General features: G+C 38.6%; 1 protein-coding gene across 1 annotated transcript in view; it reads right to left on the minus strand.

Annotated features, from left to right (window-relative positions):
- LOC126162061 (retinaldehyde-binding protein 1-like) overlaps positions 1-25,797 on the minus strand; it is a 174,595-nt gene that overhangs the window by 45,059 nt on the left and 103,739 nt on the right. The window contains exons 4-7 of the mRNA XM_049918315.1: positions 18,887-19,037; positions 17,724-17,917; positions 17,521-17,631; positions 17,137-17,281 (exon numbers count right to left, since the gene is read on the minus strand). Coding sequence (XP_049774272.1) covers positions 17,137-17,281; positions 17,521-17,631; positions 17,724-17,917; positions 18,887-19,037 — 601 coding nt within the window. The remainder of the gene's footprint in view (positions 1-17,136; positions 17,282-17,520; positions 17,632-17,723; positions 17,918-18,886; positions 19,038-25,797) is intronic.

The following is a 25,797-nucleotide window of genomic DNA, read 5'->3' on the forward strand; positions in this document are numbered from 1 at the left end:
CTCCCTCAAATCCACAGGAACACGTAATGAAATAATTGAGATGACTGTAGATTGTGTACTCTGGAAGGCAGGATAAAATATTGACCAGGAAACTGTCTGAAATTGAGAGTCTTGAGCAGCCTAAACCATAGTGCCACTAGTAATGGCTCAATGCGAAGTTTTAATTACACAATAGCTTGAAAGTAAATGTAAAGAAGCTATGCAAATTTCCACTGAGTAGTGAAATTATAGATGAGAAAAGCATGAAGGCACTGCTGGAGAAAGAGGCAGGAATGGCCAGTGAAAGGAAAAAAGTCTCATCACAGATTATTTAAGACTGTCACACATCTCATTGACAACTGAGTATTAGTAAAACAGTGTGTTAGAATTAGTGAAGAAATTCACAAGCTGCAACAATAATATCTTGGTGTATTTTGACTTTGGAGTATACTGAATCCAAAACCATAGAACCAGTCTAGATGAAGTGTGGAAAATAGTATGGTTTATATGAAGTGAAAAGACTTACAGACAGTGTAGAAAACTTTGTAGCACCGTCTGTAAGGCTGTCATAAAGAAGTTTGTTCTCTAGGACTGGCACCACCCAGAACTGGATGGACATATTGTGCACATGCAAAAAGACATTTTTTGTTACATGTTCTTTAACACACTGCATTCTCATGTAGCAAACACAACAAACAATGGCTCTATAACCTCAGCTACCACAGACATCAGTTACTATCATCTACTTACTTGACCACAGCTACCAATGCTGCCCATGCCTGCACAGCACGGTTTGAGCACAGTAATGAATCTTCAGGGTAAAAAGGTCTACAGTACTGACACACAAGCCACACAGTGCAGAATCCCACCTACACCACATTGTTTTACACCCTGTTACATTGAGCTAATATTATGTTCTTTTAGAGAACCTCTTCCCCTGAAGTACAATGCTAGTAAAAGACAATTATGTGCATTAAATCTACATCTATGTTCTGCAAGCCACTGTTTCATTTATGGTGGAGTGTACTTTGAGTATAATGTATTTTGCCTCACACCTGTTCCATTTGTGATAGCTACTCAAAAAGATGATGATGTTTGGTTTGTGGGGCACTCAACAGTGTGATTATCAGCGCCCCTAAAAAGTTCCAATTTTCACACAGTCCAATCTAGTCACTGTCATGAATGATGATGATGATGATGAAATGATGAGGACAACACAAACACCCAGTCCCCAGGCAGAGCAGATCCCCAACCCAGCTGGGAATCAAACCCGTAGCAATGCTAGCCACTAGACCATGAGCTGCAGGCTGCTCAAAAAGAACAACTGTCAGTAAGACACATTTGTACTTTGGAACATGGAAGATCTTAGGGAGAAACAGATCAGTAAGTTGACTTATTTTGTTTATTTTCATTAAATAATGCCTTATAAAGTAATGTTCTAGGGTAACTCATATTTAAGAATTCCTCCCTCATGAAGTTAGTTGTAAATAATCCACTGTGGTTCAAAACAAACAAAGCTGTACATAACAGCACTGCAAGAAGCAAAAATGAGATTCACTACTCCATATTAAGAGTGTCTTTAGGGCAAAAATATGTGTGCAATGTTGCCATCAAAATGATTGACATGCAGTAAAAAAGAAATAGACAACAAACTGAAAAAGTTTCTTCTTGACCACTCCTATTATTCCATATAATAATTTCTATTCACAAATGGTCAGCATGTAGCCACATTTACATAATATGAACATGTAAATTGAACATAGAATGACTAAAACTGTGTGCCGGACCGAGACGCTAACTCGGGACCTTTGCCTTTCATGGGCAAGTGCTCTACACCAACCTTCTCAGTTGGTAGAGCACTTGCCCGCGAAAGGCAAAGGTCCCGAGTTCGAGTCTCGGTCCGGCACACAGTTTTAATCTGCCAGGAAGTTTAATATCAGTGCACACTCCGCTGTAGAGTGAAAATTTCATTCTAGATAGAATGACTAGTCCCACATCATTAGGATTAGTCATATAAATGATGCCTGAACATGAAATCAGCTAAATAATTAACAATACCAGCCATAACATAAATGTACCTTATTACAGCATGGAGTAACGATAATCAGTCTGTATATATGAGGCACTGCCATAATTAGAAAAATAAATGAGCTTTTCTCAAACTCGTAATTTTTGTGTGTCTACTGTAGCATAGCATTCACATTACATGAAAGAAAATTATATAAAACTATGGCACTGTAGTTGTGAAACACTGCAACAGACATGACTGTTTATTGTCAATTAGCATGGTAAGTGTTTACTCATTTATAAGATAATGGCCTCACTCATTACTGACTATTGCAGTATACCTATGTTTCTTAGTTTTGAGAGGACCAATGGAGCCAAGCCATGTGGAGAGAAAGTGTCCAAACTTGGTAAATCCTCCACAAATTGTTCTACAGGAAAAGTCTCAGTGACACTCATTCTCAGTTTCCTGATGATATTCCCCAAAGTTACGTGATTTTGAATGATGGGTTACACAATTATGTCTGAAAATCAGATAAACATGCCACTGCAGATGTGTGGGTTAGTTCAGATATAGTGTAGAAAGCATCATTTAAGGAAAGATAGTTAAATTCATACCTATACTCCCAAAATGATTCTGAAATGGGTGGGTCAAACTAATACAGTTAATATTGCACAATGTTCTTTTTCAAATGATTCTCCATTAATAATTTTTAAATGTGATGCATTATTTTAGGATAGAATTAAGAGTAACACTTCAACAGTAGCCTGAAAGTGATTATAATGCACAGACATATATGTCAGACTAAAGTGAAGATGAGAAGCACAGAATGCCCATAACTGAAGTTGCAGTTTCAAATCACTGTATAAGAAGAACCACTGCTCAGAATGACATCAAATATGAACAACATATTACTGATGCAGGGAGAGAAAGCATGGAACAAAAAGGAATTTAATGAAAATTTTACAAATAGATGGCACTGTAAGCACCAGCAGAAATGGGACCAACTAGAAACGAAACATGAATTTTAGTGTGAGAGCTATGGTTTGAGTTGCACATTACACAATCCATACGGTTCAACGTGCATAACTGCACAAGTTCAGCAGTCAACATTTGTGCAGGTAAGCCCATCCATCATGGCAAGGTTGTGCCACATTTGTGGAAAAAATCAGTTTTTTTAATTGTCCCGAGGCCAAAAAATGCATAAAAAGCAAAATGACACTAGTTTTTAATTCTCCTTGGGCCAAAAACCACATAAAAGCAGAGTAACATAGGTTTTTAATTGTCTTTGGGGTCAAAAACAGCATAAAGAGCAAAATGACTTTAGTTTCTAATTGTGCAAGACTCATTCAATATGTTGTCCACCATTTTCTGCTGCAAGTTGAAATTGAGAAAAAGCATGTTCCACAACAGATCAGTGTGTCTTCGGGGTCATGTTCAAAATATGTTGCGCAATGTGTGCCTTCAATTCAACATTCGTAACTGCAGCAATGAACACAATAACTTTCAGAAGTCACACAGATTAATATCAGGAGATCTAGATGGCCAAGCTGTAGGGAAATGATAGCTAATAATTCTAGGATTGCCTCTGCAGCAGCTACTTCACTGACTGTGCTGCATGCAGAGGAGTGCAATCTTACATAAAAATGTTCCTACCCACACATCTATGCTGCTGAAGGCTTGAAATGACACTGATGTGCTAGTAACAGGACTCATCTCGTCATGAAAGTATGGCCCTACGCAACCCACACCCCACAGTCACCTTTATAGAATCAAACGGTAATGGGCAATGTGCATGCAGAATTTCCATTTTCACATATCCTGCAACTCTGCTTATTGGCCTGTTGTTAGAGATGGAATTGAGATTTGTTTGTCCACAGAATCCTTCCATGACCATTCATTGTCCAGTTCCATGTGAGCAAGAAATTTTGGAGTAAATGTTTGTCTTGTTGGCAGGTCAGCAGGAAGCAACTCTTGAACATGCATGAAGTTTTATGGACAGCATTGCAGGATGTTTTAAATGATTAATGGAAAATCTCATATAGAGATGTGAAACAAATACTAACAAAGAGATAGAGGGGCTGGCCAGTACTTACCTCAGCTCAGTACAGCTGATAGATACACATAAAACAAAACCGAAAATTTATGTTTCTAGCTTTCGGAACAAATATTCCTTCATCGGGGAGGACAGAGGGGAAAGAAAGGGAAGAAGGGAAAGGAGATTCAGTTACTCACAACCCAGGTTATCAAGCAACAGGGAAAGGAAAATAGGGAGGGTAGCAAGGATGGAGGCATGGTTGTCAGAGGGAAGCCAAAGATATTCTACTGTAAGTACTGTGCCAGCTTCAAACCAAAGAGGATGCATACAGAAGTAAAGAGGTATATAGTATAAAGATAAACACAACTATGCAGGATGAAAAGATGCGTGAATCGCTAAGAGGAAAGGGAAAGAGGAGAAGACTGAAGAGTAAATGGGAGTGGGGTTGTTTAACGTAGGTTCAGTCCAGGGGGATGGCGGGATGAAAGGATGTGTTAGAGCGCAAGTTCCCATCTCCGCAGTTCAGAGGGACTGGTGTTGGGTGGGAGAAACCAAATGGCACATACGGTGTAGCAGGTTCCTAGGTCCCTAGAATTATGCTGGAGGGCATGCTCCGCTACTGGGTATTGGGCATCTCCTAGGCGGACAGTTCGTCTGTGTCCGTTCATGCGCTCAGCCAGTTTAGTTGTTGTCATGTCGATGTAAAAGGTTGTGCAGTGCAGGCATGTCAGTTGATAAATGACATGTGTAGTTTCACATGTGGCCCTGCCTTGAATTGTGTACGTTTTACCAGTAGCGGGGCTGGAGTAAGTGGTTGTGGGGGGATGCATGGGGCAGGTTTTGCAGCGGGGTCGGTTACAGGGGTAGGAACCGCTGGGTAGAGAAGGTAGTCTGGGAATATTGTATGGTTTAACAAGGATGTTACAGAGGTTAGGGGGCCGACAAAAGGAAACTCTGGGTGGTGTGGGGAGAATTTTGTCAAGGGATGATCTCATTTCAGGGGTTGACTTGAGAAAATCATATCCCTGGCGGAGTAATTTGTTGATGTTTTCGAGGCCAGGATAATATTGGGTGACAAGGGGGATGCTTCTGTGTGGTCTGGGGGTAGGAACATTGTTGTTGGACGGGGAGGAATGTATTCCTCAAGAGATCTGTTTGTGGACAAGGTCTGCAGGATAGTTGCGGGAGAGGAAAGCACTGGTCAGGTTATTGGTGTAATTGTTGAGGGATTCGTCACTGGAGCAGATACGTTTGCCACGAATACCTAGGCTGTAGGGAAGGGAGCGTTTGATGTGGAATGGATGGCAGCTATCAAAGTGAAGGTACTGTTGTTTGGTTGTGGGTTTGATATGGACGGAGGTGTGGATGTGAGCTTCAACAAGATGAAGGTCAACATCCAGGAAGGTGGCTTGGGTTTTGGAGAAGGACCAGGTGAAATTCAGATTCGAAAAGGAGTTGAGGTTATGGAGGAAATTAAGGAGTGTTTCTTCACCATGAGTCCAGACCACAAAGATGTCATCTATAAACCTATACCAGGCCACGGGAAGCAGCTGTTGGGTCTTCAGGAAAGCCTCCTCCATGCGGCCCATGAAGAGGTTGGCATAGGACGGAGCCATCCTGGTTCCCATGGCCGTTCCCCTGATTTGTTTGTAGGTCTGGCCTTCAAAAGTGAAGTAATTATGGGTGAGGATGAAGTTGGTAAGTGTGATAAGGAAGAGGTTTTTGGAAGATCTTCGGGTGGGCGTTGGGAGAGGTAGTGCTCAAGGGCAGAGAGACCATGGGTATGTGGGATGTTTGTGTAAAGGGATGTAGCATCTATGGTGACAAGAAAGGTTTCAGGTGGGAGAGGAGTGGGAATGGATGTGAGGCATTCTAGGAAGTGGTTTGTGTCTTTGATGTAGGATGGGAGTCTGCGGGTGATAGGTTGGAGGTGCTGGTCTACCAGAGCTGAGATACGTTCGGTTGGGGCTTTGAAGCCTGCTACAATGGGACGGCCAGGATGGTTCTCTTTGTGGATTTTAGGTAATAGGTAGAAGGTAGGGGTACGTGGCTCAGGTGGAGTGAGTAAGTCTATGGAAGCCATTGTGAGGCCTTGTGAGGGACCTTGGATTTTTAGGATTTTTTGCAGCTCAGTTTGGATGGAGGGAATGGGATCGTGGGTAACAGCTTTGTAGGTTGAGGTGTTGGAGAGTTGACACAGTCCTTCTGCCACATACTCCACACGGTCAAGTAAGACAGTTGTGGAGCCTTTATCCGCTGTAGGATGACAATAGAGCGGTCTATTTTCAGCTCCTTAATGGCACGGGATTCAGCTGGGGTGATGTTGGGGGTTGTCGGAATGTTCTTCTAGAAGGACTGGGAGGCAACACTGGATGTGAGGAATTCCTGAAATATCTGCAAGGGATGGTTTTGGGGGAGGGGAGGAGGATCCCTTTGAGAAGGCAGTCGGAACTGTTCTAGACGGGGTTCAACACTGGGTCTAGTATTTGGGGGCTGTGTTTGGGTAGTGAAGTGATATTTCCAGTTGAGGTTCCGGGTGAATGAGAGGAGATCTTTAACCAGGGCAGTGTGGTTGAATTTAGGTGTGGGGCTAAAGGTTAAGCCTTTTGATAGAACTGATGTCTCTGGAGGAGAGAGGGATCTGGATGAGAGGTTTAGGACTGAATTGGGACTGGCGATATGTGGCATTTGACTGTGGTTATAGTTGAGATTTGTTCTGTGTGGGGTATGTGCTGGGATGGGGAGATTGAGTAGGGTGGCTAGGCTAGGTTTTTTGGCTATGAGGGGGGTTTGTTGAAGGTTCTGTTGTGGTTGGTGTTTGTGAGGGATAGGGAGAGGGACCCCACTTCTTAGGTGTTGCACTAGCACTGTGGATAGTTTTTTCAGGTGGTGTGTGGCATGGAACTCAAGTTTGCAGCTGGCTTCTAGGATGATGTTCCTGAGTGTGTTCTCCAAGCAAGGGTTTGAGAGGTGGAAGACTTTGAAGAGAGATAGGAGCTGTTGGGAGTGGTGGTTACATGAAGTAGTGTAGAGATTCAGGACAAGTTGGGTAAGGGCTAAGGATTGAAGTTTCTGGAAGTCCAGGAGAGATTGGTGGAAGGAAGAATTGCACCCGGAGATGGGAACTTTTAAGGTAAGCCCTTTAAGGGTAATTCCAAAGGTTAAGCAGGACCGGAGGAAAAGTATGTGGCTATGGTGAATGCATGTTTCCGGAATGAATGTAAATAATGTGGTATAGGATTAGTGTACATAGTGGGTAACTGGTGGGTAGGGAAATTAAATAACTAAAATTGAAATAGTAATCATAAGAAAGAATAAAACGCGGAGGGAAGGACGAGAAAGAAAGAAATTGTGTTGGTAATGTTCAATACCAAAGGAAGACCACTAAATAAGAAAAATACGGAAAAAGTTGACCAGACCAAGCAAGTATGTCCAGATCAGGGGAAAAGAACACACGTTGCTCAAAAACAGAGATAGCGAGTGGCGAAAAAAAGGATCACGCGTGCTGCAAAAGAGATCGCGCGTATCGCTATAATGAGAGAACTTCATTATCTACCTAAAGAAGACTCTACTACTTACAAGATATTAGTGGCAAACACTGTGTGACACTTCAATGTGAACAAATTAGTAACTGCATAATGAGCATCAACTTCTCTTTATATGCATTCTGTTTCTTTGCAATTTCTTTTGTCAGTGTGTTACTGTTGTAATGGGAAGCAGTTAATTAAGAAGCAGAGTTGCTAAATGTGCTGGTGTAACAACAAAAGCACAAAAATTCTACATCTACATCCACACTCTGCAAGCCACCTGACGGTGTTGTAATAGAAGTGAAGTTACAACTTTAGATTCAAGGTCAGTAATGGCCTCTCTCTCTCTCTCTCTCTCTCTCTCTCTCTCTTTCACTTGTCTGGCAGTGATATACAATACCTCTACTTGCTAGCATGAGTTTCAGCAACAGGAAATATACGACTAACATCTTTTAAGTGAGTTCAAGTTACTGAGTATTACAGAAAAGCCTTATATGGACCTGGAGGAGTTTATTCAAGATGATACTGCTGAACAATGTGCACAGAAGAAAGGTCAACTAGAAGCACATCACAAATATGACAGAAAGTGTGGCACAGAAAAACCAACAGATTTTGAACAGCCACTTGGATAGTGCCTGGGGCAAGGAAACTACCTACACATTTTTAAAAATAAGTAACTGAAACTATTGGGCTTAAAGATATTGCTAATCAATGTTTACTATTAAAGACATTGTTATTAATGAAGTTTTATGCCAGCATTTAGGCTCTTGAAAATCACTTTTTGAAGTTTTATAAAATAATGTGAGATTTTAGAATATTCAACGCTATCACTGAAGAAATTATATATTTGTCATTTGTAGCTGTTGTTAGTGCTACAGTGACTTTAAAACTTGAGTTTTGTAAAAGGTACACTAACAGGTGAAGAACTGAAGCAGTACAATTCTAAAAGTGCCAAGACATCACAATAAGAACTCTTGTTGTGACAGCATTTCTTTTACAGAGAATCTGGAGGAAAGGTCAAGTAACAAGAACATCTCATGGCACTTGGCTGGCAGGCACTAAATCATAACCCAAATGCTTGCTATAGATGTGGAAAAGTAAGTCATATTAGAGTACAATGTAAAAAAGAATGACTAAAAAAAACACAAAAGTAACAACTCCGCTAGTGTAGGTGCAAATTCACTGGAAACAACTCATAATGAAGATAATCTGGATGTCTTGGTTATTACTAGAATTTGTACTGATAAAAAATAGAGTATTTTTTGGACTCAGGAGCAATGACGCGTATAATTAATGAACTCACTCTTTAACTACTATAAGGAAACTTGAAGATGCTAAAATAGGTATCTTTCTACCAATGTGCATCGTTGGTGAAGTTGTTAGCACATAAATTACAAATGGCTGGTTGTCATATTGGCTTAGGAAAGTCAGACAGCTCATTTCACAACCAAAATAAAACTGTATCTATAGGAAACAGAAAAGATTATGGATTGTATACTCTCATAATCAAATGGACAAGGGAAAATTGGAATAGCTGTATTTTAGAGAAAGATTTTGCTGTGTGGCATAAATAATTTGGATGACTGAACAAGGCCAGGTGTTCAAAATCTGTAAATAAATGTTTGAGTTATAAAGAAGGTAATGCAGTTTATAACTAACTCATGCTTTGCCTACAGTCAAATGAGCATCTGAATTAATAGATAGTGATGTGCTTGTTCCTATACAGCATGTCTCTTGTGATGGAAAAAATCAAGCAATGAAAAATGTATGATGGAATAACAACAATGTAGAAGGGATGGATTGCTGTTCACCAAATAAAGAAGGCATTGAGTTATGGACATACACAAAGAAAAAGAACGCCAAAAATACACTGCTTTTGGATTATGTCTTTTATCAGAAATAGAAAACACACACACATTCACACAGGCACGACTCATACACATGATCACTGTTGTCTCCATGTGCTAAGGCCTGAATGCAACTGTGCCTCAGGTGATTGGTTGCTGTGCCCCATCAGAGAGAATCTCTGCCCTTGTGAATCAATAACCTACCCTCCCATAGAAAAGACATCAACCATTTCTTCCACTGATTCACCACAGTTCCTGATCTTTACCATCAAGCACCTTGCTTGTCGCTACTGATGTCACCTTCTTCTATACTAACATCCTCTAATGACAATGGCCATGCCACTATTCAGTATAACCTTTCCCAAAGTCCAACTGACTCCAAACCTACAACCTTCTTCCTGGTCCTCATACCAACTATATACTCTTCTACTTTGAAGGCGTTACCTACAATTACCCATTTTTGGACTATGTAGATGAATCTTCCTAACCATGCAGAATCCCATACCTCTCACCTAGTTCATATTCATTGATGACATCTTGATCTGAACTGAGGGTGAGGACATCCTATCCACATTCCTCCAAAGCCTCAACAGTGTCTCCCCCATTCACTTCTCCTAGTCCTCCTCAGCCCAACAAGCCACCCTCCTCAACATCAACTTCCACCTCGAGGTTGACTACATCGGTACCTCCAGCCACATCAAACTACCAACCACCAGCAATACCCCCACATCGACAGTTGCCACCCATGCCATATCAAGAAGTCCCTTCCCTACAGTCTAGCCACCTTATGTCATTGCATCTATATTTGCAAGCTTCCTTCCCAAAATATGTCAAGAATCTCACTGAGGTGTTCACAGACAAAAATTACCCTCCCAACCTTGTTCAGAAACAAATCTCCCATGGCTTGGCTCCTCAGTCATCTCCCATCCCACACATATCTAGTCTGGGTATGTATGAACACTGCTCCTGTGACTCAATACCATCCGAGAATGGAGTAACTGAATCATAATCCCCATCAAGGTTTCAATTAGCTCTCTCTGAACCCTGAAATGAGAAATATTCTCGTCACTAACCTACCACCATCTCACAACACTATTCTATGCCTATCCAACCTATGGAATATCCTTCTCTGTCCCTATTACACCCCTGCTCTCAACCCTTAACCCTCAGCCTCATGACTCATATGCCTGCAACAGTCCCAGATGCAAGGCTTGTCCCATACACAATCTGACAATCGTCTGCTCCAGTCCTGTCAAAGACATCTTGTACTCCATCCATTGCAGAGTTACTTGTGAGAGCACCCATACAATACACAAACTTAGCTGCAACCACTGTCCCACAATCTACATGGGCATGGCTACTAACGTACTATTTGTCTGCATGAATGACAACTGCCAAACTGTGCCCAAGATACAGCTGGACCTCCCAGTTGCTAAACATACTGCATAACAGTATGTGTTTCACTTTAACAACTGCTTCACAGCCTGTGCCATCCGGATTCTCTCCATCATTACCAGATTTTAATAAGTTGCAGTAAAATAACCTTCATTCCCATAACCCCCCTGTCCTCAACCTTCACACAGGTACAGACTCTTTAATATTTCTCTCACTTCTCTCCTATCCCCCTTCTCTGTCTTGCAGAACAGCTTCCCAATGCTGTACCTGCAATAATGCCATAGTGCATGGAGATGACTGCAGTCATCTGTGTATGAGTTGTGCTTGTGTGAATGTCTGTGCGTTTTCTACTTCTGATGTAGGGCATAGTCCAAAAGCTGAATATTTCTATTATTCTTTGTCATTGTGGCTGTCTACAGTGAAATACCTCCTTTGTGTGGTGGGTATCAATCTAACTTTTCATGGAAAGATATGTAAGGTGACTTTCTTTGATGATTATATGCACTTTATTGCAGTTTATAGTCTTCAATCAAAAATTGAAGTTTTTTTATTATTTAAAAGTATTTTATAGAATGGTTACTATCCATTTTAATATTTAAATCAGCAAACTTGAATGTGACATTGGTCGTGAATGAATTTCAGATGAGATGAAGATATTCTTCAGGCAGGAGAACATACCATATGAGTTTACCATACACCCAAAATTCTGTCTGGGAATTTATACACAGAGAATCAATGGGATCGATCCATACTCAATACACTAAATTCAAAAACTGAACAGATTCAGTACAGAAGAGTGAAAACAATGTAGCACATTGATGGAAGTCAACTCCAGTGAAGACATTTATGGAGACATGACCTGAAATAAATCATACAGAGGGATGCAGGAACTGAAACTGAGAGTAGCAAAGCACAAGCAGAAATGAACTTCATTTTTAAACTTTCTTTTAAAAAGGAGTACCTAGTTACTAGGCTCCAATTTAATTCTTGTTGTTGTTGTGGTCTTCAGTCCTGAGACTGGTTTGATGCAGCTCTCCATGCTACTCTATCCTGTGCAAGCTTCTTCATCTTCCAGTACCTACTGCAACCTACATCCTTCAGAATCTGCTTAGTGTATTCATCTCTTGGCCTGCCCCTACAATTTTTACCCTCCACGCTGCCCTCCAATACTAAATTGGTGATCCCTTGATGCCTCAGAACATGTCCTATGAACCGATCCCTTCTTCTGGTCAAGTTGTGCCACAAATTTCTCTTCTCCCCAATCCTATTCAATACTTCCTCATTAGTTATGTGATCTACCCATCTAATCTTCAGCATTCTTCTGTAGCACCACATTTCGAAAGCTTCTATTCTCTTCTTGTCCAAACTATTTACCGTCCATGTTTCACTTCCATACATGACTACACTCCATACAAATACTTTCAGAAATGACTTTCTGACACTTAAATCTATAGTCGATGTTAACAAATTTCTCTTCTGCATAAACGCTTTCCTTGCCATTGCCAGTCTACATTTTATATCCTCTCTACTTCGACCATCATCAGTTATTTTGCTCCCCTAATAGTAAAACTCGTTTACTATCTTAAGTGTCTCATTTCCTAATCTAATTCCCTCAGCATCACCCGACTTAATTCGACTACATTCCATTATCCTCGTTTTGCTTTTGTTGATGTTCATCTTATATTCTCCCTTCAAGATACCATCCATTCCGTTCAACTGCTCTTCCAAGTCCTTTGCTGTCTCTGACAGAATTACAACGTCATCGGCGAACCTCAAAGTTTTTATTTCTTCTCCATGGATTTTAATACCTACTCCGAATTTTTCTTTTGTTTCCTTTACTGCTTGCTCAATATACAGATTGAATAACATCGGGGTGAGGCTACAACCCTGTCTTACTCCCTTCCCAACCGCTGCTTCCCTTTCATGTCCCTCAACTCTTATAACTGTCATCTGGTTTCTGTACAAATTGTAAATAGACTTTCACTCCCTGTATTTTACCCCTGCCACCTTTAGAATTTGAAAGAGAGTATTCCAGTCAACATTGTCAAAAGCTTTCTGTAAGTCTACAAATGCTAGAAACGTAGGTTTGCCTTTCCTTAATCTTTCTTCTAAGATAAGTCGTAAGGTCAGTATTGCCTCACGTGTTCCTTTATTTCTACGGAATCCAAACTGATCTTCCCCGAGGTTGGCTTCTACTAGCTTTTCCATTCGTCTGTAAAGAATTCGTGTTAGTATTTTGCAGCTGTGGCTTATTAAACTGATTGTTCGATAATTTTCACATCTGTCAGCACCTGCTTTCTTTGGGATTGGAATTATTATATTCTTCTTAAAGTCTGAGGGTATTTCACCTGTTTCATACATCTTGCTCACCAGATGGTAGAGTTTTGTCAGGACTGGCTCTTCCAAGGCTGTCAGTAGTTCCAATGGAATGTTGTCTACTTCGGGGGCCTTGTTTCAACTCAGGTCTTTCAGTGCTCTGTCAAACTCTTCACGCAGTATCGTATCTCCCATTTCATATTCATCTACATCCTCTTCCATTTCCATAATACTGTCCTCAAGAACATCACCCTTGTATAGACCCTCTATATACTCCTTCCACCTTTCTGCTTTCCCTTCTTTGCTTAGAACTGGGTTTCCATCTGAGCTCTTGATGTTCATACAAGTGGTTCTCTTATCTCCAAAGGTCTCTTTAACTTTCCTGTAGGCAGTATCTATCTTACCCCTAGTGAGATAAGCCTCTACATCCTTACATTTGTCCTCTAGCCATCCCTGCTTAGCCATTTTGCACTTCCTGTCGATCTCATTTTTGAGACGTTTGTATTCCTTTTTGCCTGCTTCATTTACTGCATTTTTATATTTTCTCCTTTCATCAATTAAATTCAATATTTCTTCTGTTACCCAAGGATTTCTACTAGCCCTCATCTTTTTACCTACTTGATCCTCTGCTGCCTTCACTACTTCATCCCTCAAAGCTATCCATTCCTCTTCTACTGTATTTCTTTCCCCCATTCCTGTCAATTGTTCCCTTATGCTCTCCCTGAAACTCTGTACAACCTCTGGTTCTTTCAGTTTATCCAGGTCCCATCTCCTTAACTTCCCACCTTTTTGCAGTTTCTTCAGTTTTAATCTACAGGTCATAACCAATAGATTGTGGTCAGAGTCCACATCTGCCCCTGGAAATGTCTTACAATTTAAAACCTGGTTCCTAAATCTCTGTCTTACCATTATATAATCTATCTGATACCTTTTAGTATCTCCAGGGTTCTTCCATGTATACAACCTTCTATCATGATTCTTAAACCAAGTGTTAGCTATGATTAAGTTGTGCTCTGTGCAAAATTCTACTAGGCGGCTTCCTCTTTCATTTCTTAGCCCCAATCCATATTCACCTACTATGTTTCCGTCTCTCCCTTTTCCTACACTCGAATTCCAGTCACTCATGAGTATTAAATTTTCGTCTCCCTTCACTATCTGAATAATTTCTTTTATTTCATCATACATTTCTTCAATTTCTTCGTCATCTGCAGAGCTAGTTGGCATATAAACTTGTACTACTGTAGTAGGTGTGGGTTTCGTATCTATCTTGGCCACAATAATGCGTTCACTATGCTGTTTGTAGTAGCTTACCCGCATTCCTATTTTCCTTTTCATTATTAAACCTACTCCTACATTACTCCTATTTGACTTTGTGTTTATAACCCTGTAGTCACCTGACCAGAAGTCTTGTTCCTCCTGCCACCGAACTTCACTAATTCCCACTATATCTAACTTCAATCTATCCATTTCCCTTTTTAAATTTTCTAACCTACCTGCCCGATTAAGGGATCTGACATTCCACGCTCCGATCCGTAGAACGCCAGTTTTCTTTCTCCTGATAATGACATCCTCTTGAGTAGTCCCCGCCCGGAGATCCGAATGGGGGACTATTTTACCTCCGGAATATTTTACCCAAGAGGACGCCATCATCATTTAATCATACAGTAAAGCTGCATGCCCTCGGGAAAAGTTACGGCCGTAGTTTCCCCTTGCTTTCAGCCGTTCGCAGTACCAGCACAGCAAGACCGTTTTGGTTATTGTTACAAGGCCAGATCAGTCAATCATCCAGACTGTTGCCCTTGCCCTTAATTCTTATGCTACTGAAAAAAATAGTGATATCATTGTTTGTGTCAGCTGGGTTAAGAAACAGATGAAATTACTAAAACTTAACAAGACCCCAGGCCTGATGGAATACCTAGTATATTCTACATACAATTTGTAACTGAGATAACACCATTTTTAACCATGTGGATTCCTCAAATAAATAGCTTTATCATGGGTTGAAGAAAGGACAGGAGACAACCCTCGACAAGAAGTGCAGCAAAAGTTGTCCACAAAACTAGCATTCAATACACTGATACTTGCTCCCAAAAATCCTTTGATGAGTATCATACTAAACCTTATTAAGTAAAGTCTAATCATGTGGGTATCAAATTGAATTTGTGTCTGGATTAAGAATTTCTTGGGTGTAACGTGTAATCTTAGATGGAGAGTAGTCAACCAAAGAAGAAGTAAATTCAGGTGTTAGGGAGGTGTGTTAGGGAGCCTTGTTGTATATTAATGGCCTGGCAAACAATAATAATAGCAAATTAAGGCTTTTGTACGTGATATTGTTACCTGTACTGTAGTACCACATGAAAAAAAATTCACAACTATTCAGCCAGATTTCGATGAAATTTCAAAGTAGTGTGAAGATTGCCAACTAGCTTTCAATGTTCAGAATTACATGAAATATGGCACTCTACTTCTAATGCCAATGAGTCACAACTGGAATAAGTCAAAGCATACAAATTCCTGGGTGTAAGAACTTGTGTGGATATGAAATGGAATGGTCATATAGGCTCAACTGTAGGTAATGCAGGTGGCAGATTCTGGTTCATTGGCAGGATGCTAGGAAAACACAGTCAATCCACAAATTAAATTTTTTATGAAACACACTTGTGATCCATCCTAATGGAAATAGGATAGATCACAGGTTTATTTGACATTTGGAAAATCCTCACAGAAATACAAACCACCTGAACTGGCAGACACTTGAAGATAGCTGTTCACTATCCTGTGAAAGACTACTTGCAAATTTTCAAGAACTTATATTAAATGAGGAGTCTAGGAATGCAAATATTTCCAGTACAAACAATGAAGATGAAATTACACTAATTACAGCATCCACAGAGCAATTTAACCAATCATTCTTTACACACTGTGAATGTGAATGGAAAGGGAAGAACCTAATATGTAGTATTGTCCAAAGGGACCCTATGGTATTCAGAGCATTGCTGTAGCTGTAGAACTGGTTGTTTAATTACACAATGACCACCTCAAAACTAGTGCAAGTGCATCAGTTAACTATTCTAACATATGTCAAAATAAACCTGGAGAAATATATTAAAAGGGTGAGAAGCAAATTTCTCAATATGTTAAAGGAAGAACTGATGTTGAAATATATCACATAGATAGAAATTCATGTTTTATTTTGTATTATGTTGATGCTAATTCAGGAATTAAAACAGATGGGAGATCTATAAGAAGATAAACATTTTACAATGCTTAACAGAAGTAGAATATTTTGCTCTGGCTACAGCTGCAACAGAAATTCAAAGCCAGAGAAATTTTCTTTAAGCTTTTGAAAATTGTGAAAACTTCAGCAATTTTTGAAGACGGTCTGATGTGGATAGGCCACTTAGTTAACTGTTTACATCAACAAATGACGTGTACAGATATTCATTAGAATTCTATATGTAAACTCTACAGCAAGAGACTCCTGGATGTACAGTGTATTAGCCTCAAAGTTCAGGTGCATATATATGTGCAAAAGCAGATGAGGATAGAGAATTCAGCAAACTATGATTCAGGATTAAGGTAATGAAACTGGAGGAGAGTGTATTAGCCTCAAAGTTCAGGTGCATATATATATGCAAAAGCAGATGAGGATAGAGAGTTCAGAAAAATATGATTCAGGATTAAGGTAATGAAACTGGAGGAGAACTGATTTGTGTATCTTTTTTAATTTATATTCAAAATTTTCTATCCACATGTGATTCTGTCCTAACATCTGTCCTAACATCACATACAGTTATTAAATTAATGGGGAAACTGAGATGTGCACAGTGGAGTTTCTTGTCAAACTGGGCTTTTATTTTTGCAGGGGAAATCAAGTACAGAAATTTAATTCTCAAAACAATGACATTCTTAGGAAGAAGTATTAGCTTAGTTTTGCTGATCTGAGTTAGTCAAATTTATAAATGTCAAGTCCTACCAATACTGTTCTTACTACATAACTGAATTTGTGATAATTCATGACGTTATTACCTGCAATCTTATCTTCATGTTGTTGAAGTTTATTTCTGAAACTAGTGAAATTGAAATTTGGAAGCATTCCTCCCAGTTGTTGTGGTAAAATTTCATAAGGTATGTGTGTGTGCAGTGAAGACATGTCAGTACCATGAAAGTGAATCTGAAAAATCATTTAACAGTGAAACATCAGCACTGAAAATAGGAACACAGTATTTTTATCTCAAAAATTAAAATTAAAATGAGGAAATGACCCAGCCTCAAGAGGGCATTTTTTTTCTTTTGTAGTGAACTTCTTTAAATTTCTGTCTTTTTATTTATTAAAGCATCAAACTAACGATTCATGAAAAAGAAGTAGCCTGTTACAGAGTGAACACATTCTAATTAAAATAAAACACTTACCCTTCTCCTCATCTTTTCTTTCATAAACTGCTTTGCCAATGTAAAAAAAGGTGCAAAAAGTTTTGGATGGTTTACAATATGAACACTTTTAAGCCTTAGTGGAAAACTACCCTGAAACATGACATCATTCTATAACATTGAAAAACTGGGTACCTTTATCTGACATAATTTGAAAATACAGGAATCAAAAATAAATTCCTTACCTGAAACATTTTAATAAATAAAGACAAAGTTTTTGGTGTTCCACGAATTGCGTGTTGAAATCCAAATCCTTTTAGATCCACAATGACAGTTATACCAGAAATTTGAACATATTGATCTTCACAACAAAATAAAAGCACTGTTGTTATTAGCTGGAAACACTCTTCTACTGTAACTTTTCTGAAATCTGTGTTTTCTGTAATATTGTGAAATTACTAACGTCAGTCAGCAACTAACAATACTTAATTAGAAATTAAAAGTGATCTATGATGATGGTATCAAAAGACTATTACAGTATAAAAGAATTTAATGTCATAAACAATATTAGAAAAACAATAGAACATTATTCACTAAACATGAACTGTTGAGTTGTAGACAGACACAATGGAAAGACTCTTACACATAGCTTTCGGCCAAAGCCTTCTTCAGCAAAGAAGACACACAGGCAAGCACACTTCATGCACAGATGACAACTACCACCAGCAGCTCTGACCACAATGTGACTGTCATATGAATAGCAATCTGCCATGGGGCAGGGAAGACTGCCAAGCACAGCATCAGGAGGTTGGGGGAGGAGGAAAAAGTGAGAAGTTAAGGAGGGGTGCAGGGAAGGGGAAAGGATGAGTGGCACATGGGCAGAAGGCAGCACACAAAAAGGGTGAGGGAATATGACAAGGGAGGAGGTGACCAGACAAGGGGTCAGAAGATGTTGGGTGGCAGTTGCAGGGATGGTAGGTTACTGTAGGATGAAGCTGGGATAGTTTCAAGAACAGAGAATGTTTTGTAATGACAACTCCCATCTGGACAGTTCAAGAAAGCTGGTGGTGGAGAGGTCATGTGTGTCTGAGGTATGTTTGCTTGTAGTAATATGTGTGTGTCCTCTTTGCTGAAGAAAGCTTTGGCTGAAAGCTATAATTTGTAACAGTCTTCTTGTTGTGCCTGTCTGCAGCTCAATGGGCCATCTTTACAGTGACTAGAAATCTATACTTTTCACAGTATTGGTGATGTACCAACTTGGAGTTTCCATTGTTTAATGTCATAAAAATTTTCTGTCATGATACTGATGAGTTCACAATATCACAGAGAATGATCAATAAAATTTTTAAACAACAAATATTTAACAAGCAAATAAATAAAATTCATTATCTTTTAAAATGTCACTTACCCACTCTTATGATGACTACAGCTCTTTCATCATCATCTTTTTGTTCTAAAACAGTCATTCCTTCTATATCATAAATGTTACTTTTCTCTGATGGAAGGTATGGTTCAAGGTGTTCTGGAAAAGACTCCTTCATTTCGTAGAAGTTTTCAAGCTATGGAAAGTCCAAGAAAGAAATTAATTGCTTACTGCTAATATATAACATGGGGGAATCAGCAATGGTGGTTGAAAATGTTTAGGAAACTGTTGGTTGTGAGAACTTCAAAATTCAGTTTACCTTAATGCTTGAAAATAAAGATTAAGTCATATTCTTTTAAAAGCCATAATATGAATTACTGCAGAAAAAATATAGATATTGCAATTAAAAAGTAAATTTATGTTTCTTGTGACAAAAACTCGATTATTTAATGTACTGCCAAAGTAGTGTACTGATCAGTCAACTTGCTGAAAAACTAGGATTAACATTTCTAGACACTAGAATCAGAAAGAGTGCTAAACCACAATGAAGCTTAATGGACCATAGAGTGAATCCAAAATTTGCAGTACAAGCACCAATAATAAACTGGAAAAGCTATTAAAGCTTCAGAAAAATAAAATTGAAGTGGAAGGACACATGGCTTTGTCAGTGTCTTAAAATCAGGTAGGATGCATGTCAAGGAAATTAGCAGCACAATCATATCTTAATGTGTTATGTATGCAGGCACCATCATAAGCAATGCCCTTTTTTCATTTTGCATATAGACTTCAAATCTCCGATAGTCATGCCTGTATCTGTTATGGTCATGTAAAACTCTAATGGGGCTTGCAACCACATGTTGCCTATTACCCCGAACTGATGTGTAGAATATAGTATGCTTTAAGCATAATAATTTTTATTGTGATGTAGCTTGATAGCAACCAAGGGCATGAAATTTTAGATAACTGCTAAGCAATGAAATAAACAAAGAAATTATAAAATCTCCAAGATTCTCTTTCTTACACTTCAGGCCAAATCTGTAAGATTTCACTTCATGCCCTTCACTGATTTCTATTCAAATGATCTACATGTTTTCTTGCAGCTCTTCTTAATTGCAGAATTGTACTTTCAGGTACTCTTTCTCATGAAACATCCAGTTCTCATCCTGATGATCTCCTAACAGCCAAGTTCATTCTGCAGTGCTTAAATCTGGTTGATCTAGTGTCTTTTGAACTATATCTGTATCTTCTACACACACATCTTATGAGGCTTTGTTTTTCTGTTTGATGTGATTATTACTATAACAAACTCTTGCTAGGTGGGTTGTTTAAATAACTATTCTGTGCAACTCTAGATTTCATTCCTTCTTCTAAACTTTTGCCACTATTGTGCTCAGTAGATTTATTTAACAATAACATTTGTTTGTCCTATTGTTTTAGCTGCAGTTTTTACTGTTGCACGTTAGGTTACTCATTCTGTTACAAACTACCTGTGTCATGTATCTGCATATCCTAAATGAAGCTTCACTATCCGAGTCATGTGACCAAGGGATCACTCTTCAGGAGTTCTTTATGCTGATTTAGTAGCATTCCTTCAGGTGCTTCCATAGTCACTAAAACTTTATTCCATTTCAATTTATACACTCTGGGATTGGCAACAAAACTAGACAGAGGGTTGATCAACAATTGAATTATTCTTGCATTTGCCACTGCCAATCTCTCTCTGTCTCCCACATCCCCACCCTGATCCCAGTTCACCCAGCTGGTCATCAGTCTGGTTTGATACCACCTGCTACCATTTTCTTCTCCTGTGCCAATCTCTTGATTTTGGAGTAGCACTTACATCCAACATCCTCAATTATATGTTGGCTATATTCCAATTTCTGTTATCAATTAAAATTTTTTCCCTCTATGGCTTCCTATGGAAGTTACTCCCTAGTGCCTTAGCACATGTTCTATCAACCTGTCCCTTTTTCTAATCAGTATTTTCCACAAATCCCTTTAGTAGATGATACTGTAGTGAACTTCCTCATTTCTTATCTTATTAATCCACTTAGCCTGCTTCTACAACATCACATCCCAAAAGATTTGATTCTCTTCTTTTCCAGTTTTCTCACAGTCGATGACTAACTTGGTACAGTGCTGTGCTCCAAACAACATTATTATAAATTTTCTCCTCAAATTAAGACCTAAGCGTGGTACTACACTTCTCTTTGTGAGAAATGCTCTCTTTGCCTCTGCTAGTTTACTTCTTATATCTTCATAGTTTCATCTGTTATGTTTTAATTCGCTTCTGTGGTAGGGTGGCAGTTTTGTTTTATCAAAAGATTTCCATGTTTTTCCAGGTTGAAATTCCAGTTTTCCATGAACCAGTATTTGTTGTAAATGAGAGAAAATTTTTCTTTACTACTTTCCATAAAAGCAAAAGAAAGTTATTGAGTTGCCACATCACACATTTGTGATTATTTCAAGTGCAGCTACAGTTTATAGTTTTATCAACAATTCGGTGACCTATAAATCTAGTCACTCACTTCATTATTCATCTTACAGTGTCACACCACTGTGTGATAACATCAACTGAAAGCGAAATTATTGCAGTAACATGCTTCAAACTACAGTTACAAGAATGGAGTTTCAACAGACTTCGATAGCAATGATGCATAATGTTTCAAATATGAGTTCTCAATATTAGCTATACTCATGGCTTGAAGCACGGAACTGTCAGAAAGTTATCTAAGTACTACTTTGCACTGAAATTAGTGCAAAATAACTGAATCCAGTAAACCGTGTCCTGCAGCTTACCTAACTTATCCACAGTAAGACTCTTTTGGTGATGGGTGCAAATCTGCATTTTCATAATAGCTATCAATTTTAAATAGTGCTGCCCACGGTTTACTTATTCTTGCATATCAAATACAGTGTTGACGTAGTGTTTTGTGCAAAACTTCAATGTATTAATGAAACTGACAAACTTGTACAAAGTGTGTGCTACAAAAGGTAGCACAAGACTGCCACATGTGTGGTCTGTGCCACAGCACTTAAGTATAATTACAATAATGCTTTACATATCACACTACTTATTATGAACAAATTTTTACTGGAGTTACAGTTAACAATTTAAAGGTTTACATAAATTGACTTGAACATAAGCAATAACACACTGTGGAGTACATATTCTGATAACAAGTTTACAAAATGTACTAATGGTGCCATGTGAAACCATAGCTGAAACTGTTAACAATATTTTTAATTGGCATTTCAATTACTATCAAATCACTGTTAGCTGCATTATGCTAACATAGTTTTGAAATTATTATATATATACTAAGACGGTATCTGTTCTTTCAGACGTGTCCGAAAGAACAGATACCATCGGTGACCATGCAGCTCGTTAAAATGAAATTACAGTGAAATGAAAACCCTTAGCCACTTACAGGCATTGACATACGTCAACGGGGACAGATGAAAATGTGTGCCCTGAGTGGGACTCGAACCCGGGATCTCCTGCTTACATGGCAGACACTCTATCCACCTATCCCCCCTCCTCGTTATTGATCGTTGTGTTTGGTCATTGTGGACGTCACAAGACATCCTGTTCAAGTTCAGTGGTTGATCCTTCCACTCAGTTTTTTTATTACAGAGGCCTACCAGCTCTCTGACCGAACACGCTGAGCTATCGTGCCGGCTATCTATCTGAGCCACCAAGGACACAGACAATAGTGTGACTGCAGGGATTTATCTCTGGCACGGCTCCCGCGAAACCCACATTCTCAACATATTGTACTCTAAGATTGATGTGGTGAATGAGATTGGCATCAAAAACTATGGCTGATGTAGTACTGTATGGAAGGTTGTATGTCATCCCACTCTGCCATGTTACAAACCTGGGTGTTCGATTCTAATCTAAAAAACACATACACAAATATGGATTCATATTTATATATTTTTGTTATATTAAAAAGTTCACCTTCGCTTTTGTTTGAACGATAAATTCATAGTCACAAGAAAAATTTCCATGTGCACATTACACTGCATCATACTCAAAATTGTGCAAACTGAAGGCTGCAATTAACATCAGACCTATTCAGGAGGAGGATATTAGTGTTTAACGTCCCGTTGACAACGAGGTCATTAGAGACGGAGCGCAAGCTCTGGTGAGGGAAGGATGGGGAAGGAAATCGGCCGTGCCCTTTTAAAGGAACCATCCCGGCATTTGCCTGAAGCGATTTAGGGAAATCACGGAAAACCTAAATCAGGATGGCCGGAGACGGGATTGAACCGTCGTCCTCCCGAATGCGAGTCCAGTGTGCTAACCACTGCGCCACCTCGCTCGGTCAGACCTATTCAGTTCACCTTTATTGGCTATCTCTACAACCAATTGTTACCAAGGCATAAAGTCAAGAGTGATTTATGACATTTCTTTCCATTAACAAGCAGTTCAGCTCCCCTTAGAGTGTCTCAGAATTCCCTGTGACTTTCAGAATTTCCTGGGCTTTCACAATTTCCTAAGATTTCCCTGACTTTTACAGTAAATTCAATTTTTCAGAGAGCCCAAATTTTCCATGTTTTCCAGACAAGTCACAATCATGCTAGATAACACATTTACTTCACTTTATCTTCTGTGTAGTCCCAACTCTGATAGTAAGTTGATCACTATTCTTATTTCTGATACTCCTGATTACCTTTGTGTGCTTTTCTATACTCTTAGTCAATATTCTGTGATCATCAACATGTTCATTTCATTCATCAGGTCCTGCAATACATCGTCAGATTCACTGAGGGTAGCAATGACATCAGTGAATCTTACCTGTAATATCTATTCAACCTAAGTCCTACTTCTGGATTTTTGTTTGTTTCCACCATTGCCTCCACAAAGGCTCGAGAGAAGATATGGGAAACTACCGCCCAATCTCTATTCTCCCAATTTTCTCAAAAATATTTGAAAAAGTGGTAGTAATGCAAATCAAAAGATTTATAGAAAAATCAAACATACTGTCAGATAATCAATATGGCTTTCAGAAAGACAAAAACACAATAGACATCACAACTGAGTTTGTGAAAAAAATTTGTTATGCCTTAGACAAGTCTAGCAACCTTTTGTGACCTCACAAAAGCAGTTGATTGTGTAAACCATCAATTGCTCCTGTATAAAATGGAAAAATATGGAATTGGAGGTCATGTTTTAGAGTGTTTCAGGTTACACCTCACAAAGAGAAAACAAAGAGTAGTTATATCATCAAGCAAGGGAAATTTCTTCTCTGAATGGATGATTATTTCACAAGGCATTCCACAAGGCTCAATTCTGGGTCGAATTTTATTCTTACTTTACATAAATGACTTGCCACTAAACATAAATTCACACTCAGCTTTATTCACTGATGATATGTCTGCCCTCATCGAAAACAATCACTCAGAACAAATTCCATCAACTGTCACAAATCTACCAGACAGTTTAGAAAACTGGTTCCAACTAAACGCGTTAAAACTGAATTTTGGAAAAACACGTTTACTACAGTTTAAAACTAAAAACTCTAAGACAAATGAAATTCATATTACCTGCAGAAACCAGAAAATGATAGAATCAGATTGTGTTAAATTTTTAAGAATACATTTGGATCAAAATTTATCCTGGTCTTCACATATAGAATACTTAGCAAATAAGTTAAACAGCCTGACCTTTGCTATGAAGATTTTTTCGTATTCAACTAGCATGGAGATAAGAAAAGTAGTTTATTCCAGCTATATTGAAGCTGTTTTAAGGTATTGCATTATCATTTGGGGTAATACAAGCAAAATCATTAGAATATTAAAATTAAAAAATCAACTGTTAGAAATATATGTAACGCAAGGCCAAAAAAATCTTGTCCCCCACTGTTAAGGAATCTAAAAATATTAAGTGCCCCCTGTTTGTACATCTGAGAACTGATTATTTTTGTATACAGTACCCCTATGTTATTCACAGACAACAATTTTAAGCATCATTACAGCACTAGGAATAAGACAAACTTCATGCTTCCTACTCACAGGTTAAAGTTATATACACAAATGCCAGAATATATGGGCATGAAAATCTACAATATGCTAAAAAAGAAACAAATAAACAACATGGAGCTAGGGCAACTGAAACCAAAGCTGCACATGTTATTACTCCGAAGAAGAATTTATGGATGATGATGTGGAAGTCTGAGCAAGGAAACATCACCTGTAAATTAAGCTTAGTAGTTTTGTGTCAAATAAATGTTTGTAAAAATATGTTCACTATGTAAATGCTGTTGTTACATATTACTTTGTAATACATGTAAACTGGAGTGCTCATATATTGTTATTGTAATACTGTACATACAAATTGCAATTGTAATGTAAATGTAATGTTGACGAGTCCCCAGTACATCAGATCTGTGATATGACTTTGTATGTTATGGCATAATAAAAATTCTGATTCTGATTCTGAAATAAAAAACTAGTGCTACATTGTTCTTCATTTCTTAGCACTGTTCACCACACACAATATACACATATTATATGATAATGTAAAACATTACACGTACTATCATCTGACATTAGGACCATGACAACAATGTTTGGCTTCCATTTTAGTACACAGATTCCAATTTCCTCACCTTAAATATTGAGCCAGCACCCCTTCATAATGTGGAATAACACAATTTGTGCCATTAATTGTACAATTTAATTTTATGGTACAAAATGCTGTTTTGAATTCAGAGTTTTATATTTGTTCCCTGTACATTGTTTCCCCTATAGTAAAGGTTGTCAGTTACTGTTTCTTCCCACCTACTTGTGTATATTTTATTATTTCTGAATTTACGGTAATGAAATAAGGGTATACATACATAGATCACACAATAAATGTCTTATACTTCTAGAGTAATAACTCACAAGTCCCAGACTTCTAGATTAGTACACATAAAATTAAAGACAGCCAACCTACAAAATTCTGT

This window comes from Schistocerca cancellata, chromosome 2 (assembly GCF_023864275.1).
Source record: "Schistocerca cancellata isolate TAMUIC-IGC-003103 chromosome 2, iqSchCanc2.1, whole genome shotgun sequence".
In the NCBI taxonomy this organism is placed as follows: Eukaryota; Metazoa; Arthropoda; class Insecta; order Orthoptera; family Acrididae; genus Schistocerca; species Schistocerca cancellata.